The sequence below is a fragment of the Acytostelium subglobosum genome, assembly GCF_000787575.1.
Source record: "Acytostelium subglobosum LB1 DNA, scaffold: scaffold28, whole genome shotgun sequence".
NCBI lineage: Eukaryota > Evosea > Eumycetozoa > Acytosteliales > Acytosteliaceae > Acytostelium > Acytostelium subglobosum.
The window spans coordinates 151202-171471 of NW_012236505.1; the positions used below are offsets into that span (position 1 = coordinate 151202).

At 45.5% G+C, this 20270-nt stretch overlaps 8 protein-coding genes across 8 annotated transcripts; 5 read left to right on the forward strand and 3 right to left on the reverse strand.

Moving 5' to 3' along the window:
- Positions 1-102: 102 nt before the first annotated feature.
- SAMD00019534_106330 (hypothetical protein) lies at positions 103-2695 on the reverse strand (the record flags this gene model as incomplete). Its single annotated transcript, XM_012894068.1, has 3 exons — positions 103-2136; positions 2205-2463; positions 2523-2695. 3 exons carry the CDS (start codon positions 2693-2695, stop codon positions 103-105), a joined length of 2466 nt encoding a protein of 821 aa, XP_012749522.1.
- Positions 2696-3294: 599 nt separating this feature from the next.
- On the forward strand, positions 3295-3847 carry SAMD00019534_106340 (hypothetical protein; the record flags this gene model as incomplete). The annotated part of the gene is made up of 2 exons (XM_012894069.1): positions 3295-3576; positions 3674-3847. Coding segments are annotated over 2 exons (456 nt in total), but the record flags the coding sequence as incomplete, so codon positions are not given.
- A 578-nt stretch (positions 3848-4425) lies between these two features.
- On the reverse strand, positions 4426-5189 carry SAMD00019534_106350 (hypothetical protein; the record flags this gene model as incomplete). Its single annotated transcript, XM_012894070.1, has 3 exons — positions 4426-4617; positions 4696-5008; positions 5089-5189. 3 exons carry the CDS (start codon positions 5187-5189, stop codon positions 4426-4428), a joined length of 606 nt encoding a protein of 201 aa, XP_012749524.1.
- A 1145-nt stretch (positions 5190-6334) lies between these two features.
- Positions 6335-7336, forward strand: SAMD00019534_106360 (hypothetical protein; the record flags this gene model as incomplete). Its single annotated transcript, XM_012894071.1, has 4 exons — positions 6335-6369; positions 6432-6498; positions 6578-6799; positions 6884-7336. The coding sequence occupies 4 exons, from the start codon at positions 6335-6337 to the stop codon at positions 7334-7336; spliced, it is 777 nt and encodes a 258-aa protein (XP_012749525.1).
- A 583-nt stretch (positions 7337-7919) lies between these two features.
- SAMD00019534_106370 (hypothetical protein) lies at positions 7920-8216 on the forward strand (the record flags this gene model as incomplete). Its single annotated transcript, XM_012894072.1, has 2 exons — positions 7920-7932; positions 7990-8216. The coding sequence occupies 2 exons, from the start codon at positions 7920-7922 to the stop codon at positions 8214-8216; spliced, it is 240 nt and encodes a 79-aa protein (XP_012749526.1).
- A 239-nt stretch (positions 8217-8455) lies between these two features.
- Positions 8456-10066, reverse strand: SAMD00019534_106380 (hypothetical protein; the record flags this gene model as incomplete). Its single annotated transcript, XM_012894073.1, has 6 exons — positions 8456-8519; positions 8591-9012; positions 9087-9201; positions 9272-9589; positions 9660-9768; positions 9853-10066. The coding sequence occupies 6 exons, from the start codon at positions 10064-10066 to the stop codon at positions 8456-8458; spliced, it is 1242 nt and encodes a 413-aa protein (XP_012749527.1).
- A 955-nt stretch (positions 10067-11021) lies between these two features.
- On the forward strand, positions 11022-15839 carry SAMD00019534_106390 (hypothetical protein; the record flags this gene model as incomplete). The annotated part of the gene is made up of 3 exons (XM_012894074.1): positions 11022-11271; positions 11329-11519; positions 11598-15839. 3 exons carry the CDS (start codon positions 11022-11024, stop codon positions 15837-15839), a joined length of 4683 nt encoding a protein of 1560 aa, XP_012749528.1.
- Positions 15840-17536: 1697 nt separating this feature from the next.
- Positions 17537-19995, forward strand: SAMD00019534_106400 (hypothetical protein; the record flags this gene model as incomplete). The annotated part of the gene is made up of 2 exons (XM_012894075.1): positions 17537-17797; positions 17866-19995. The coding sequence occupies 2 exons, from the start codon at positions 17537-17539 to the stop codon at positions 19993-19995; spliced, it is 2391 nt and encodes a 796-aa protein (XP_012749529.1).
- Between the last annotated feature and the right edge of the window lie 275 nt (positions 19996-20270).

Here is a 20270-nt window from a genome sequence, read left to right on the forward strand (position 1 = left end):
ACAAGTCAAGGTAACAAACTCCTATTAGGAACACAAGGTTATGATTGTTTGGAACTGTTTGATTTATTAATGTTACTGTTTACGTTTGGATGATGGATGCGTTTACAACTCGTCGTGAGCTGGTCTGGCACGCATCTCTGGCATATCAGCGTGGATCTCTGGCATGCCTGGAATGTTGGGGAGGCTCATCTCGTCATTCTCATCGATGTTGACGTCGAGGATGTCCTCGTTGGCGACTGGTGCTGGGGCGCTCTGCTCTGGAACGACAGCTTGGTACTTGGCCTCAGAGATCTTCTCTCCACTGACCTCCATCATCTTGTAGATCCACTTGGCAAAGTTGGATGGGTTGTCAACGATGAAGCCGGAGGAGAGTGCCGATGTCTCGTAAAGGACCTGGGCAGAGACCTGGGCCATCTCGTCCTTGACGCCGTGGGAAACGACGCGCTCCAGGAGCTGCTTGATGAGTGGGTGCTCGGGGTTGATCTCCATGATCTTCTTGTTCATCATCTCCATCTGACGCTCGTCGAGTTGTTGGGCACCGAATGACTGGGCCTTGATGATGCGCTCCATGTTGGCGGTGACACCCCACTGGTTGGTGACGAGGGCGCATGGTGAGTCGGCCAAGATCTTGGACACGACGACACGCTCGATCTTCTTGCCGAGCTGCTGCTTGAGGAAGTCGGTCAGTGGCTTGTAGTCAGCCTGGAGCTGCTTGTCGGCCTCGACGTCGGTGGTGTTGTCAAACTTGACGCCCTCGCGTGCAAGGTTGGTAAGAGTGAACTCGTTGTACTTGGGGATCTGGGGGATCAGGTACTCGTCGATTGGGTCCACCATGTAGAGCACTTCGTAGCCGCGCTTCAGGGCCTGCTCAATGAGTGGCGATGACTCGAGGGTCTCCTTGCTCTTGCCCGAGATGAAGTAGATCTGGTTCTGGCCCTCCTTCATTCTCTTGACGTAGGTGTCCAAGGTGGCGTGCTCCTCCTGCGACGAGGGGAACATCAACAACTTGATGAGACGGTTCTTGATGTGCACGGACTTGGAGTTGGCCTCGTCGATCACGCCAAACTTGAGGTTGTTGCCGTACTTCTTGTAGAAGCTGTAGTACTCGCTGCGGTCCTCCTTGTTGGAGATGTCCTGCACCATGGTAAGGAACTTGGCGATGATCTTGTTCTTGATGATCTCGAGGATCTTGTGCTGTTGGAGGATCTCACGCGACACGTTGAGTGGCAGGTCGTCAGAGTCGATGATTCCCTGCAGGAAACGCAACCACGATGGGATGATGTCCTTGAGGCTGTCGGTGATGAACACACGGCGCACAAACAGCTTGATGCTGGTGACCATTGACTCGGGGTCGTACACGTTGGTTGGTGGGGTGGATGGGATGTAGATGATCGAGCGGAACTGATGCCCGCCCTCGCCGACAAAGTGTGAGTGGGCCAGTGGCTCCTCGGAGCTCTTGGTCAGGGTCTTGTAGAAGTCGTTGTACTCCTGATCGGTGACCTCCTTTGGTGAACGAGTCCACAGTGGCTTGTTGTCGTTGATCATCTCCCAGTCGTAGACATCGATCGTCTTGGTCATGACGGGGGCTTCGTCCTCGCCATCCTCCTCCTCCTCGTTGGTCTCGACCTTGTTCTCGTCCTCGGTGGTGGGGACTGGTGTCTCGTCCTCAATTGGCACGTCCTCCTGGTGCGAAGTGTACAAGTAGATTGGGAAGTTGATGAACTGACTGTACTTCTTGACGAGCTCCTTGATGGCGCCCTCGCTCAGGTACTCGTAGGAGTCCTCCTTGAGGTGCATGGAGATTCTGGTGCCGCGGCCCAGGGTGTTGCCCTTGGGGTCCTTGGTGATGGAGTATGTGCCGTCCGAGGTGGAGGTCCAGACGTACTGATCGTCGTCGTTGTGCTTTGAGGTGACAATGACATTGTCGGCCACCAAGAACAATGAGTAGAAACCAACACCAAACTGACCGATCAAGTTGGAGTTGTCCTTGGTATCATTGGACTGAGCCAGCTTGTTAATAAAGTCCTTGGTGCCAGACTGTGCAATGGTACCCAAGTTCTTAATCAAGTCATCCTTGGTCATACCAATACCTCTATCAATGATGTGCAACACCTTGTTGGCATTGTCAATCATGATCTATAACATGGTGGGTTTGAGTAAGTATGATTGATTGATTGAGTGATTGAGTGAGAGGATGTACATACTCTGATGTCAAGCTTGGATTGATCACCATCACCCAAGAGTGCTGGGTTGGTGAGTGCGAGGAAACGGATCTTGTCGAGGGCATCAGAGGCATTGGAGATGAGCTCACGAAGGAAGATCTCCTTCTTTGAGTACAAAGAGTTAATGATAATGTTCATCAACTTGTTGACCTCAGCCTGGAATGTAAACTTCTCGGCATTCTCCTGAATGAGCTTCTGCTCGGCAACGCTGTATCCCTCTGATTTGATTGCTTCGTTCTCTCTGTTTGTCAAGTTAGTATGATGATCATGTTGTTGTGTACAGTTCAGGACACTACATACCTTTGGACGACCTCAGAGTCAGTGGTGAGTGGAGTCTTGGCACCCTTGAGATCGAGGTCGAGCTCGATTGGGGCGTTCTCATTGGTCACATCAGCGATGGATGGTGGGACCAACAGTGACAAGGCAATGATTGCCAGCACAATGGTGACAAACAACTTGAAGGTTGATTGCATCTTTGTATTTGTAAAAATATATTATATAAGTATAATTGTATTATTAATTAACGAATGAATAACGGAACAAGGGATACTGCAAGCTTCATTCGTGTGGCCCCTCATCGCCAGATCTTTTCTGAAACTGCCTGTCAATGGTGGTGACGTGTCCCGAATTTTACAAACCATTGTAAATCATTTACATAGTTTTGTAAGAAACCGTTATCCAAGGTTTGATTGATTGATCGACCAATCAGCCTATTAGTACAACTGCTACTGTCTTCTATACTCCACTGGAGTATGTTCGAAGTGTTCATTCAAGATCACGCCAGGTGCCTGAACAAAGTGAGGACTTGGGATTCCCCCTGACAATAATGATCATTTCGTGTGCCGGTACGACATACGCTTTGATTCAATCACATTGCCGTTCGATAATATGTGTCTCTTTATCTGTTGTCATTGTCATATGATTAGCCCAATGATTCTTTAGCCCTTGAGTCTCGCTCAAACACACACCCTCGAGCCAATTATTTGTTTGACAAACACACAAACCAGACACAGACACGATTCAACTTGAATTAGTTTAAGAGTTGTTGTAATATAGATATTATAGATAATAAATAGTAATAATGGCAACAGCTCAGACATTGGGAGGAACATCACCATTTCAAACTATAACAGTGGCTCGTGATTATAGTGATCGTATAACAAAGTTTGATAGGACATTCCCTCAAGAGTTAAATGGCAAGGTGACACAAAGCGAGTTTGAGCACACAGTAGACAAGATCAATGCATGGCTCAAGCGAGCAGAGACAATAGACATACGCAATGTATGTGAAGAACTACTAGGTTGTCTCACATTCTTCACATCATATCTATGGTATCAAGACAAGTACTCTGTTGTAAGTTATCAGTTAACTAACTATGTTTGTTTGATTGATTAGTATGATTGATTAGTATGATTGATTGCTAACTTGTACACTATAGTGTATACATAAGATATCAATGTTCCTTCAAGAACAGAATGACACTGTATATTATAATAGAGGAGTATCTTGGATTAACCCTGTTAACAATGGATTCTTAAAGGTATGTTGTTGTTGTCAGCTGACTCCGCCCAAAGTACACTCACTCACTAACTCACTTGTCTCGAACCAAACAACGAATGAATGAATGAATAGATTGACATTGTTGTACAACAACCTGTTAGCAACTTGTCACCATTCTCATCGTCATCAACATCAAACTCAACAACAAATGTAAATAGTCAACAGCAGCATCAGCAACAGCCGCCTGTACATGTCAATCTCAATAGCATAGCACCTGTCATTAGTAATGGTCACAATGATGCATTACACCTATCACCACATATAAACAGTGCCTCGTCGGCTGGTCCTGGCACTCCGACATCCGCTGCTGGCCACCAAGATACCACCATTGACATTGCCAATGCCAACAACAACCATCACAACAAGGACCATCATAGTGATTCGGATTCAGACTCGGACAGCGATATGTTCAACAATCATCTGCACCATCACAACGCAAAGAGCAGTCATCACCACAGCAACAAATGAAGCACATCCTGGCGGCGGCACGCTGCCCGCTAGGATGATTTATTGGATTCCAGTCGGACGGAGGACTAATGTACATTACATTCGGGCGGGATTGAATGCGCGTCGACGCGCTCGCTCAATCTCTTATCGATCGATCACTTCACTTCACTACACAACATTTCACTTCACTTCGCATTACTTCTCATGGTTACTCTTCTTGAGGACATAGAACATCTCGATCATCAGAACTGACTCCATTGTGAACTGGGCACTGAGACCAAAGATGGCACCAATGGGTGTACGCATGCCATTGAACAGCACAATGACGATCAATATAATGATGGCCACAAGGAATGTCCACGACAGGATAGTGATCACGAACGTCAGCTATATTCATTGTGCGGGGGAACATGCATGTTAGTAACAACCAACCATGGTGAAGACGACATTGACACATGTACATACCTTGCGTATTGCTCGTTCTTTGGTCTTCTTATGGAACTTTGATGTGCGCACTTGATAGAATATCAATCCACCGTAGATCATGAAGAATAGTGAGAATGCTAGACCAATCACACAGATGTAGATGTTGTATATCGAGTCTATCAGGTCCACTGGTAGGTCATGACGTCCATTCATCATCTGCAATCCATACACGACCCTCACACTTATCTCAAATGCCAACCAAGTTCCACTTATCGCCAGGAATATCCTCTTTATCGTTGGGTTGAATGTAAAGTCCATCCTGGTTGCGAACATATGATGGTATAGACCAGCCCTAAGTTGTTATTGATTGTGATCGAGTGATTTGGTTAGGGAGTGTGTTGGGGTATGGAATGGTTCCAAAGAATGACATACCAATATAGTAATATTGTTAAATATGCTGTAAATAGGAAGTAAAGACCAAGTCCACCAAGCAGTTGTGATAGGACTGGTGGGACTAATCTAGTCTGCCCCATTGGGTCCATGGCCAAGTATAAGATTCGGCCTGATCAATCCATTATCCAATGTTAGTATGTTTGAATGAATGAATATTTGATTGATACTTACATAAAGCACATATACCTAGGAAGCAATAACAATAGGTGCCAAGTGATACTTTGGCATGGAGAGTGGCATGTTTATGAACAAGTTTGAAGATAATGAATGATAGTAGACCTGTATAGATTATAATGAATAATATTCGCCAGAATAGGAAACCATGACCCAAGTCATCTTTAAAGGATAGGTTGCATCGATCACCTTGCCAATATATATCGCATTTGCATTGACCTGTTGACTCAATACAAAAACCCCTTGGCGAGCAAAAGTCATGTGTCGGAAGGTATTGGCTACAGTTGAATTCCATTCCAAGGAGTAGTGTAGAGTAGAGGGTATAGAGAACTCTTTAGGTGTTGTCTGTCGCGTTGTAGTTGTAGTTGTAGGTTGTAGGTTGTAGGATAGAGTATATCGTGTTGAGACGATAACCTTTTAGTGAACGAGCACTCAATCATTTCTATCACTTGGTCAATCACATGGATCAATCAATCAATCAAATAAATCAATCTGGTCTGATCAATGTTAACACATCATCATCATTATAATCATGATTGGTGATAATAACAAACACACACAGATATACATTTAAGGTTAGATTGGGGTCAATGTTGGTCCGTCCAGTCCAATCATACTTAACAACTTGAATAAACAATAATTATTGAATCATTCGATATTAGGGTATGATGGGATGTAGAAGGGTGATAATATAATTGATGGATTATTGATGGTTGATTGACTTTACGGATGAGGGAATTGTGGTGTGGTAAGTGTCGGGTGTATTGATGTGATGTCACACCCCTCTTTAGGAGATTGAAAGAGAGATATTATTGATATGATAAAGATAATAATAACTTAGTTTTTATTTTATTAGTTAGTCTTAAAGATGGCAATATTCTCGAATTCAATGGAACACTGTTTTAATATAAATATCTCTTTTTGGGAACTTTCTCCTCACCTCTCTCACTCCAATTATCTCAAAAACATGCGATTCAAGTTCAATCATTCATTCCGATTGGACTACTACTAATAGAAATATATATACACAGATAATAACAAGGTATCAAACATGTTCAGACAACTCACAAACAGAGTCGTATTAATGTAATGTAATCTATAGCTGGCTGGCTACCATCATTCATAGACTAACTCAAGAACCTATCTAGTACTGGAGCATCATCAGGCATCGGTGAGTCATGTGCTAGATTGTTCCATCAACAGGGTAACCATGTCGTATGTAACTACTGTCGATCGGTCAATCAATCAATCATTCAATCAATGAGATTAACAACAAACATATCTACATACATAGATCTTGTTGGGACGAAGAATCGAGAGATTGAATGAGATCAAGTCACAGATGGAGAAGACAGAGTCAAAGTCACAGGTGGTCACCATTGAGTGTGATGTCTCATGTCAAGAGTCTGTCAACAAGATGGTCGAGAGCATCCCAACCAACCTCAAAGACATTGACATCCTCATCAACAATGCTGGTCTGGCACTCGGTGTCGACCCAGTCTCACAAGTGTCAATGGTAAGTGAGCAAGCTCAAGTGATGAAGTGATGCTTGGGCCATGGCATGCATGAGACTGACACAAACATATTCATACATATACAGGACGACGTTGACAAGATGTTCGATACCAATGTCAAGGGTGTGTTCAAGATCACCAGAGCATTGTTGAATGGAATGATCCAGCGCAACAGAGGACACATATTCAATGTGAGCAGCATTGCAGGCCATCAGTGGTACGTCAACGGCAGCATCTATTGTGCCACCAAGGCCGCTGTCAATGCCTTCTCTGATGTGCTGAGGAAGGAGGTCGTTGCCACCAAGATCAGAGTGACCAACGTCTGCCCCGGTCTCGTCGAGACCGAGTTCTCACTGGTGCGCTTTGCAGGCGATCAAGAGAAGGCCAAGAAGCCCTACATTGGCATCGAGCCACTCGTACCCGATGACATTGCCGATAACATCTTCTACTGTGCATCCAGACCTGAGCACGTTCAGATCACCACCATCGAGACGATGGCCAACAATCAAGCTGCCACCACTGTTATCCACAGGACCTAAATGAACTCGTTCATTCATTCATTCATTCAATCATTCAATCATTCATTATCAACTGCTGTGAGTGCACAGCCTAGTGGATACAATGTCATGTCAATGTGGATGACCCTGTGGCCTTCCTCACACTTAGCCAAACCCTGGCCCTCGCTTGGTTTTGAGGTACAGTCAGTAGTCAACCTACTTGATGTCATATGACTGGCCAAGTATGAATGTGACTTGCATTCATTGCTCAGATCAATGTGTTGTCGTGAACAACGAGTGTGTGTGTGTGTGTGTTTGATCACACACTCAGGCACATCAATCATGATTGAGGGCAAAGTTTCGTTCAGTGTCGCTTCGTCCAAATGTGGTCATTTGTTTTGGACCAATCAATATTTTGTTTCCAATGAATATGAGAACTGATTGGTCGATATTCATTTATTAATTAATTAATCTAAGATGACCTCATCACCAATCTATTCTTTGAACCAATCTGTCATTCAATCAGAATGTGATCATCAAGTATAAATAGTATCTAATTCCAGGTCATTATTAATCATTAAATCAAAGTAATAATCTAATCCAAAGTAATACTAATCAATCAAAAATGACTCTCATCTGTATGTATCTCTATCCCAAGCTCATTCAATCATTCTCTAACACAAAAGTATGAATAGCTGCCATCTCCTCCCTCGGAAACGTCACCTCCACTAGCTCCATGTCCAAGACATCGTTCGCCTCTGGATCAGGCCAGTCGCTCGGACAGTCCAGCAACCAGAATGCTTGCCTCCTTGGAACCATTGGTGTTGGTGTCAATGCCAATGTTGCCGCTGCCGTCAATGTCGGATGCATTGGTGTTGGCGTTGGCGTGTCTGCCTGTGTCGGTGCTGTCATCACCTTGTAATCTCCATAAGATTACATCTTATGTTGTACAATAAACCAGCCAATGTATCATTACAATCAAATAACAACCATTGTATTGATTGATGACGGGGGGATGATTGATGGATGGATGAATGAGCGCGACTTGGAGTTTATAGGATTTGGTTGCCAGTCAGTGATTGATAGATTAATTGAATGAATGATCATTGATAGTCCAATCGCGGATAACGAGATTGATTGCTACCAATGTCCATTGACTACTTAGAAGTAGTCGTTACTTATGTGAGGATTATCAAACTCCTCTTCAAACTTTTCGATTTGATTACTAAAGTGTCGAGATGACATGGTCAGCATGGTTCATCCATCCAATGATGAATGAAAGAATGAGGTACATACTCTGTCAGTGCAATGTTATCAGCCTGATGTATAACTTGATCGGGATTGATGTTGAAGCCCACCTTCTTGAGAAACTCGACGGCCTCTTCAAAGGTGGCAGTCGACAGGAATCGCTCGTTAAGCATCAGTATACTGAGTACCACTCGATGCAGGTAGTATCGACCTTCAAAGAGAAATGTGTCCCATATTCGCTTGCTAATGTCAATGTCAAAGTTGTAGGTGAACAATGTTGTGATCCATTCACTTGCAAACAGTACTGGCGTTACACCAATCAACTTGAGATGGGAGAATAGTCGAGGCATCAATGTCTCAATCAATCGATCAATGACGTACAAGTAACGTCTTAACAATGACAAGTCGGAAGAGTACAAGTTCGCCAACCTATAATTCTTAAGTATTGATGTGAATGTCCAGAATGATTCCTGATTGATTGTTTGATTGATTGAGTGAGTAAGTGAGGGAACGGGAGAGGAGCGAGGTCATGTGGCCACCTTACAATCTCATCCATCTCGCTGAGTAGTACAGCGGCTATGAAGCTCATGCCTTGCGTGTATCCGATCTCCGGATCCATTATACAATAGGCTTTGAGTATATTGAACAATGACACTTGTCTACAATGATTGATTGAGTGAGTGAGTGTGGACACTCGATGCCATGCCATGCCAAGCCACGATGTCTTACCCTTGATCATTTGAGAAGAACTCCACTTTGGGAAATGTCCTTGAGATGTCTTTTGAAATCTTGTACTCGTACTCTTCGTTGTTCTTTGTGAGGAAGTGATGATAGACACCAATGTTCTTCTCCTCGAGCTCAATCGATCCTGTTACCAATCGCCACATATAACCACGCACCCTTGTAGGGATGCCCAAACGACACAGTTTGCTACAGTCCCTCTCTTGTGTATGCCAATTCATCACCTGTTGCATCCAAGGCAGTTCCTGTGGTGTAATCTTCTCGAGTCTTGGGAATTGATTGACATAAGTTCTCAACTCTGGTGGTCTATTGAGTGATGTGTCAGTGATGTTATTCATTCATTCGGTCGGTCGGTCGGTCGGTCCATCATACATACTTTAACTTCTCAAATATTGACTTTGGTGATGTTACTTGATATTGTTGTTGTACTACAGGTGGCTGTTGTTCCACCTTTGTTTGTTCTTGTTCTTGTTCTTGTTCACACTCTAAATTACAATTATTATTATTAATATTATTACTACTATTACTACTATTACTACTATGACTACTATGACTACTATTATTATTACTATTATCACTATTAGTACTGCTTGTACAACTACTATATTCTAAACTATTTACATTATCTTTATCTATTTGTTGTTGTTGTTGTTCAACAACATGTTGTTGAACATGTAGTTGATCATCATCAATGTTCTGAAGTGGACCACCTGGTGTTATGAGTGGAGTCTGCATTGCGACTGGTATTGCAAGCGGGGAATCATCACGTACAAACTCTATCATCCTACTTGTTTATATATAAATATAATCCTTTAACTTTAATAATACCAAAGACAATCAATATTCATCTATTACAATGTTGTTGTTGTTGTTGTTAATGTTGTTTGAATGACACTGTGCTGCATCTTACTTGTAATTGTTGCGATGTTGATGTATGAATGAATGAATGAATGAAAGAAAGGATGATTGTGTAGTGTTGCGACCTATCAATGATACCCCCTCAAACAACATTGTGTAATACATGTTTGCAGCTTAGACCCGAAGAGAATAGTTCGTAGGTGGTGTGGTGCGTGTGGGGTAACTCGGGGATAAGCAATGAGGTTGTTCAGGTCGTGAGTGTGGTGATGGATCTTTCAACAATTTATCTATTCATTCAAAGAGATAGAGAGATATTATTGTTTGTTAGTGTTAATCACCAAATGATTGAAGTTCCTTTGGAAACTTCCAGATTTTAAACTTCTAGATATTATCGGGGATGGCATCGGAGTGCGGTCCCAAAGACAAGCATGCCTGCATGATCCATTTCTGGACCGGGTAGATCCTCGATCGAAGATCTGAAATGAAATTTAACAATTTATTAAATTACTTACTAACTTTATTATATGTTATGTAGAACAAGTAAAGATCAGTCGATTGATTGAGTGCCACAATCAATCAATCACACATATAAACGATAAGTCACCCCTTTCACCACCACTCACACATTCACTTCACTTCACTCAACTCAACTCAATCAATCAATCAATCAAACCTTCAGGGTTGTGGTTCACACATTCATTCATTCATACATTACATCAAGTCATAGTAATAGTAGTAGTTATATAGTAGTAATACATACATACAATATAAATATATACATTCATTAACTAAAGTTTGGTGTTTGTTCAATTCAATGGTCTAGAGAAAGACAAGACAAGACAAGACAGGACTGGACAGGACAGAGTAGCAGAGAGCCAATATGGGACAGACAGACTCAAAGCCAAATACATTGGGTGGCTTGCCATCTTCAATGACCATACCAGAGAATACAGAGACATTGGAGATCAGTGAGAAGCATCTAGTGTCATTCCCAGCAGAGCTGAGCCAGTTGAGGAGGCTGGTCACACTCAGTCTGGCGCACAACAACATACAGCGACTGGATGGCATCGCCGGTCTGGTCACGCTCGAGGACTTGGATCTCTCCTACAACTCATTACAACAACTAACAGGTATGTTATGTTAGGTTGGGCTAATAACACAAGTGTCTTACCCTCCGCCTCAACTAGATGAGCTATTCATGGTGGTTCAGTTGAATAAGTTGAATATATCATTCAATCAGTTACAGGCATTGCCTCCAGCCATCAATATGCTGAAGCTGTTGAGGACACTCAATCTAATGAACAACCAACTGACTGCACTGCCTAAAGAGATTGGACAGACCATCAGTCTACAAACAATGAACATATCATTCAACAAGGTATGTCCCGCAAGGACCATTACCCTCGACCCTTACCCTAGCCCTGACCCTGACCCTTACCCTCACCCCAACCCTTAGATTGTACTAATACCCAAAGAGATGGGATCACTCATTAACTTGACCAAACTGATATTGAACAACAATAAGATCAATCAGATACCGCCAGAGATTGGCAAGCTACAACAGCTGACATTGTTGGACTTGGCAGAGAATGAGCTGAGACAGTTGCCACGCGAGATTGGCCAGCTCAAGACACTGACCAAGCTGTACTTGGACAACAACGACTTTTTGGAGCTGACAAGCGAGGTGGGCAACCTGGCGCAGCTCAAGGAGCTCAATCTCAGGTGCAACCAGCTGGTCGACCTGCCGTCCTCCATGCACAAGCTGCAGAAGCTGACACTGATCGACCTCGAGGACAACCAGTGGGAGAACAACAACTATCAGAGCCACGACATTGAGAAGCTGTTGGCCTACCTCAAGACCAAGCGCGACGTCGTCAACAAGTCGCGCAAGTCCACCTCCAAGGAGTACCGTCGCACACTCGAGCGCAACAAGGTCGAGGAGAAGAAGCGACTGAGTGTCAACACGATCTTTGAGACTATGTTCACGTTTGTGGAGAACACTCGCTCACTCTACCTGCTCAAGGGCAAGCACAGGATCATGGTGCGCCGCGTCGACTTCTTGGCCACCAACCTCAACAACAGCGACTCATTCATTCTGGACACGGGCAAGAAGCTGTTTGTGTTCCTCGGTGCCACCTCAAACAGTCGCGAGCGCCAAAAGGCCGTGCACTTTGCCGGTCTGATGCGCATCGAGCAGGGCGGCAACAGTGACGTCGTCGTGCTGGACAACAAGACGCGCAAGGAGGACCAGTCCGAGTTCTGGAAGGAGTTTGGCGGCAAGCAGACTGTCAGCAATGGCTTTGACAACGATGCCGACGCCGAGGAGGAGATGATCATGATCATGAAGCTGTTCAAGTTCACAGAGGCTGAGGGTGGCAGAATCGACATCCAGGTGTTTGCCGGCGAGGACTTTTTCAAATCGATGTTGGACAGCAGCAGCTGCGTCATCCTGGACACTGGTTCGGACATCTACGTGTGGTCGGGCACGTACTCATCGTCCAACGAGAAGTCATGGTCCATGCTCAAGGCTGAGGAGTTGATGGAGCACAGCAAGCGACCAAGCAGCTCAGAGATCAAGTGGGTGATGGAAGGTGTCGAGACCCTGATGTTCAAGGAGAACTTTGTTGACTGGATCGACAACTCATGGGATGTCAGCTTTACGCGTCAGAAGGATCTGGACAATGAGCGCGAGGAAATGTTGAAGGCTGAGGCTGAGAAGGAGCAGCGACGCATGGAGAAGGAGGAGAGGGAGATGGCCGAACAAGAGTTGAGGGAACAGCAGAAACAACAGCAGCAGAAGCAGCAACAACAGGTACCCTCACCATCAGTGCCAAGGAAGGATCAGACACCAATTGTGACGACAACTCCACCACCTCAACAGGCATCATCGCCACAGACTGAAAAGTCAGAGCGCGAGAAAGCAAAGGAGCGTGAGAAGGAGAAGATAAGGGAGCGATTGAAGCTGAGAGAGTTGAGCTCGGGTAAGCTCGATGGCTCAGCCACACCACCATCGGCTCCCACATCTCCATCAACTGCCACCTCACCAGCCACCAAGGATCCAGTCGTTCCAACAACGGCACAACCACCAAAGTCAATCACTATCTCTACGACACCAACACCTACCGCATCAATATCCATCCCCAAGACCACACCATCGGTGGAGCCACCAAAGGCTACGCCAGCCAAGGTAACACCAACAACTACACCTACACCAGCCACCACAACAACCAGCGTCCAGCCAAAGCCTGCTGCCGCCATCACTGTACCAACAACAGCCACACCATCAAAGACACCCACAACCACACCTACAGCCACAGCCACTCAGCCTGCTACCAAGGAGCCAGTCAAGACACCGGCTGTATCCGTTGGCCCGTCCGAGCTTCCAGAGCAGTCGGTGAACCTCCTTGCGCCCCTACCCGAGAAGGTCGAGGCATCAAAGGCAAGGAAGCCAGCAACGAGGAACCCAATTCGTGCCAGACAGGAGCGTGCTGCAGCAGAGGAAGAGGCAGCCAAGCTTAGACTTCTGGAGAACCCCACTCCTGCCAAGCCCAAGCCAACAGGTGGCAACACAGGCTTTGGTCTACTGCATTCACTCGGTGCCGATGAGGGCTTGTTCAAACAGCGACGCGAGCAAATGGACACCAACAACAATCAGGGTGGCGTGGCTGCGCTGATCAATATGCAGCCCAAGGACCAGCCCAAGCTGCTGCATGTCAAGGGCAGACGTTCGCCATTCGTGCGCCAGGTGGACCTCACCTACCTCTCACTCAACAAGGGAGACGTGTTCATCCTGGACTGTGGCAAGGAGAAGAATCTGATCTATCAATGGAATGGTTCCGAATCAAACAGAATTGAGAAGGGCAAGGGCATGGACATTGCCAAGTCCATCAAGGACAAGGAGCGTGTGGGCTGTCGAGTGATCATCCTGGAAGAGGGCAAAGAGAACGACGACTTCTGGACCGTGCTCGGAGGCCAGGGTCCTATCTCTGAAGCCGACACTGCTGGCGACGATCGCGAGGCCGAGCTCAATATCCGCAAGCACATCAACCTGTACCAGGTGGTCTCGTCCGACCTGACACAGTTCGACCTTTTGCCCCTGGACGGCCGCCTGTCCAAGACCATGCTGCAGGCGGGCGAGTGCTACATCCTTGACTGTGTGTCTGAGATCTTTGTGTGGACTGGCTCGGCTTCAAAGCTCAAGATGAGAAACACTGCTCTCAAGATGGGTTCGGACATGCTCGAGTCGAGACGTGGCTCCGTATGGGTGGCGCACTGCCATCGTGAGTTCCCAGGCAGTGAGCAGGTGTTGTTCAAGGAGCGATTCCCCGACTGGGGTGGTTCACTCCCCATCATGGTACAGGCCACACCAGTGGGCCTCAACACCGCATCAGCCAAGGCACAGGCCAAGATCGACGTCAACTCAATGTTAACACCCAAGCCCGAGAAGGAGGAGGTGATGATCGATGATGGCAACGGAAAGATCACAGTCTGGCGTGTCGAAGAGTTCACCAAGATCGCTCTGGACCCTCAGCGCATTGGACACTTCTACAGCGGTGACAGTTACGTCATCCTCTACTCATACATCTACAAGAACAAGGACTGCTACCTGATCTACTTCTGGCAAGGCAAGAACTCATCGATCAATGAGAAGGGCACATCAGCCCTGCTGACAATGGAGCTTGATGACTCACTCAAGGGCATGGCCAAGGAGGTGCGTGTGGTCCAGAACAAGGAACCCAAGCATTTCCTCTCGGTCTTTAAGAACAAGATTATTGTGCACCAAGGCAAGGACCCGGCAGCAAAGGGCTACAAGGCTCCAGACCCCGAAGCCTTTGCCCTGTACCATGTGCGCGGCACCACCGAACAGAACATCCGCGCCATTCAAACAATAACTTCGGCACAGAGTCTCAGCACTTACGGCTCCTACCTGCTCGTGAACAATGGCAGCAGCGTGGCCTACATCTGGTATGGCAGGCTGTCCAACGAGAAGGAGCGTGCCTTCTCCAAAAACATCATCAATGTGCAGTGGCGTCCACAGCCAGGCAAGATCGTCGAGATGGAGGAGGGCAAGGAGACAGCCGACTTTTGGAAGGCCATCGGCGGCAAGGACATCCACCCAATGGCCGGACTCGCCAAGCGCACTGAGCCACGCCTCTTCTCATGCTCGATTGGTTCGGGCATCTTTGTCGTCGAGGAGATACACTCATTCGCTCAGGACGACCTCTTGCTGGAGGACGTGTACATTATCGATGGCATCGAGCACATCTGGGTTTGGATCGGCACGGGCACCACCGAGGTAGAGCGCAAGATGTCGATGGAGCTGTCACTGGAGTACTCGGCCGCACTGGAGAAGCACGATGGTCGCAAGAACATACCGTGCTACATCACGTACAGTGGCCAGGAGCCATTCATCTTCACGGCACTCTTCCACGGCTGGGACTTTGCCAAGCGACGTGAGAAGCTATCGTTCGACAAGGATATCGTGCCAGTCACAGACATATTACAATTGTACACAAAGAAGTATACCTATGATGAGATCGTCAACAAGCAGTATCCAAAAGGATTGGATGGATCGAGGCTGGAGGAGTATCTCTCCGACGAGGAGTTCTATGAAGTGCTCAAGATGACCTTGGACGAGTTCAAGAAGTTACCACTATGGAGGAAGCAAAGTCTAAAGAAGGAGTTACAACTCTATTAAATATTTAAATAATAATACTTTATTTTATTTCTTTCTGATCATTATCAATTAATGAACAATCAATTATTGGTATTTCCTGGATACCTAAACATATCAGTCATAAGAGGGCTACTTCGCCAATGCCATTGTCAACAACATGAGCTATTGGAGAGTTTGGTGTAAATAATATTGAGGATAAGATATAATGAAAGAGTTCATATGTATGGAGGACTGGAGTCTCTGGATGCTAGTTGGTAATTCATAACCTATTAAACAAGCACAGGGAATCTCCTGCAACTCCTGCTCGCAACCACAGGGCCCTTGTTACCACATCAAGACTAATCCATTCCTGCACTCGACTCGCAGAGGAGACCTTCAATCTGTGCTCCAAGTTCGTTCTATAAAATCCAATTCTATACTCACTCGAGCAGTTGCGGCACAAGATTTCAGAGTATGAGATTGATTGAGCTGACAGTCTCATGATGACTCCCAGATCGCACAAGACAATGTTCTGTGACAACTCTATTTATGCTGCGTTAGACTCCATGAGCCGCCAAATTGTGTAAAGGATGAGGCGGTAGACGGGGCTGCTAGCCGACCGCAAGCTTACCTGAGGGCAGCAGGCGACTGCAGTGGTGGCAAAGTACAGCATGCTCTCACCATCGATGAGAAAAATACCAATATTCTCCTCGTACCTATAATTGCCATTTCATTTAATGTTGAGTATGCCTGTATTGATTGGTCAATAGCGAGGGTGGGAGGGTTGCCATGGAAGTATGTTTGAATGTCAAATTCAAGAGAGTTGTCATTATCGACCCATCAGGCTCTCATCTTCATCTTGATGCCTCAAAGAATTCCATCCCAGCTGATGAACGAACAGAGGTTACAACAATTCAAGGTGTCATTTATATTGGAGGAGCATCAGAAGGTCCTGTGATCGTGATCGACCTATCAAAATTGAATGTGGTCAGTCACGCAGGTACCAAAGTCGTCATTTTGATAATACATGATCAACTTTGATATGTATGAATCCTCATATGAGACCGTAACATCGCAGTGTTTCTTTATTGGATGTTGATTTGGCTGATGAATATAACAATAAACGTATGTTCACTACTCGCGTGGTAATAACAAAAGTGTTGGAGAATGTGTGGGGCTAGTTATACAAGCATATGTTCTTGGCTCGCATTTTAACATAAAGGTGTTTGCTCTATTGTGCCCAAGGTTGTGGGCTAGTGATCCAAGCACAAGTTCTGGAGTAGGGGGGGAATTACTTACTTAAACATCTGGATCCAGAAGAAGTTGGCTTTCATTAAATATAAACATAAAATCATTCATTTATTGTATTGAAACAGAATAATTATTTTTTAAATTAGAAGGATTTATTGTAAATATTTTAACAACAACTACAACACCAAACTCTCTGTTACCATGAAATTCAACAAATATCGATACCTAATGGTATTGACTTTGTTACTCAATTTGGCAACCAATATTTGTATGTCTTAATTTCAAGGGAAAATCCTATCTCCACATTGAGATTACTAATAATATCCTTTTTCAACATCCCCTATACCACTTCTCCAACGACATCGAATTCTGTGACTGCCCCAGTATCTGATGTAAATACCCCCAAATACTACACAATCCGTGGATACTCTTGGATCGACTCCAACAATGACGGCACCGACAATGCTGGGGAGCAATGGTTGGGTGGAATGTCCGGTGTCCTTTTGGACTCCCAAGGAAATCTATTGAGATCTTTCACTACGGATGCCACCAAGAGACACAATGGCTTCCGATTGGAATACATCGAAGCTGGAGACTACTGCCTCAAGATTTCAGACCCCAACAATATCTATTCAAACTCTCAAGTTGGCATCGACAACAAATTCAACTCTAGCTCCACGTATTGTTTCAAGGTGGACGACACCACCACAGACTCATTCCATCAGTTTCCCGTGGTGTCAGCCGGATTTGTAAGTCAATTTCCCTCTTGGAACGATCCCAACTTAAGTTAAAATTCTAATCGCTTCAATTACAATAGGTTGCATCCAATATACCTCCTACCTACACCATACGTGGATATTCATGGATTGACACCAATAACGACGGTGTGTCCAACCCTGGCGAGCCATGGTTGGACGGAATGAAGGGCGTTCTGACTGACATCAATGGCAAAGTTCTCCAGAACTTCACCACTGATGCCTCCAAGGCATATGATGGGTTTAGATTTGACAAAATGCCTGCTGGAGGATATTGTCTCAAGATTACCGACCCTAAGGGAAACTACTTCACTGGACCAATTGGAACCGACAACAAGTTCAACTCAACTGGCCAATACTGTTTCTCTCTTGACTCGACCACGGTTGACGCCAGTGGTATTCTCAATATTCCTTCCGGATTCACTCCCAAACCACCTCCCAAGTACACCATTCGTGGATACTCTTGGATTGACTCCAACTCAAACGGAGATGACAATCCTGGCGAGCCATGGTTGGGTGGAATGAATGGCGAGTTGACCGACAGCAATGGCAACCTGCTCCAGAGCTTCATCACAGACGCCGCCAAATGGAAAGATGGCTTCAGATTCGACAACATGACTCAAGGTGGATACTGTCTCAGGATTACCGACCCACAACGAAACTTTTCTACCGGTCCTATTGGAAATGACAACAAGTTCAATTCAAACGGCCAATACTGTTTCTCACTTGACTCAACCACCGTTGACTCCAATGGTACTCTCACTATTGCCGCTGGATTCATCAAAGTGCCCAAGTACACCATTCGCGGATACTCATGGATTGACACCAGTAAGGATGGAGTGTCAAATGCTGGAGAGCCATGGTTGGGTGGAATGAAGGGCGAGTTGACCGACATCAATGGCAAGGTGCTCCAGAACTTCACTACCGATGCCTCCAAAGGGTTTGATGGTTTCCGTTGCGAGAACTTGATCCAAGGAAGATATTGTCTCAAGATTACCGATCCACAGGGTAACTACGCCACGGGACCAATTGGAACTGACAACAAGTTCAACACGGCTGGCCAATACTGCTTCTCGCTTGACTCGACCACCGTTGACGCCAATGGAAACCTCAACATTGCTGCTGGATTCACAAAGATACCCAAGTACACAGTCCGTGGATACTCTTGGATTGACACCAGCAATGATGGAGTGTCAAATGCTGGAGAGCCATGGTTGGGTGGAATGAAGGGCGAGTTGACTGACATCAATGGCAAGGTGCTCCAGAACTTCACAACCGACGCCTCAAAAGGATATGATGGTTTCCGTTGCGAGAACCTGCTTCCTGGCAGATACTGTCTCAAGATTACCGATCCACAGGGTAACTACGCCACGGGACCAATTGGAACTGACAACAAGTTCAACACGGCTGGCCAATACTGCTTCTCGCTTGACTCGACCACCGTTGACGCCAATGGAAACCTCAACATTGCTGCAGGATTCACCAAGATACCGAAGTATACTATCCGTGGATACTCTTGGATCGACACCAGCAAGGATGGAGTGTCCAATCCTGGAGAGCCATGGCTCGACAAGATTGATGGCCAGTTAACTGACAGCAATGGCAATGTGCTCCAGAACTTCACCACAGAAGCCGCCAAGGGTTATGATGGCTTCCGATTGGACAACTTGATCCAGGGCAGATATTGTATCAAGTTGACCGACCCCAAAGGTGCCTACGTCCCCTCACCCATTGGAGCTGACAACAAATTTGACTCAACTGGACAGTACTGTTTCATGATCAACTCAACTACAGTTGACAGCAGCGGAAACTTCAACGTGCCAGCAGGATTCGTTCCAGTGGAATATACCATTCGTGGATATTCATGGATAGACACAAGCAAAGATGGCGTGTCCAACTCTGGCGAGCCATGGTTGGGAGGCATGAAGGGTGAGCTGACTGATAAGGCTGGTAATGTTCTCAAGACTTTCACTACTGATGCATCCAAGTTTTATGATGGCTTCAGATTGGAAAACATTACCGCCGGAGACTACTGCATCAAAATGAACGACCCACAAGGTACCTACGTAACTGGTCCAATTGGTGCTGACAATAAGTTTGACAGAACATCCAAGTACTGTTTCATTGTCGCCCCTACAACAGTCGACTCGAGCAAGGCCTTCAATGTGGCAGCAGGATTCATCTATGTTTAATTATGCCAACTATAGTTTTGAATCGTTCATTCAAACCTATCAAGAACAATCAAATTACAACTCAATAAATAACATTATCAAGTTTGGAAAGGAACATTATTTTTAAAAGTAAATGATCACAAGTTGGCGGATTTATTTATTATTAATCAATTCCCTACCTTAGGTTATCCAGTGGATTTAGTATGTAAACAGGAATAACGTGTCCTTGTTAATGGACTATCTTTAACGTGTCCTTGTCAGTTGGGCGTGAGTAAGTCATTGGAAACACATCAATT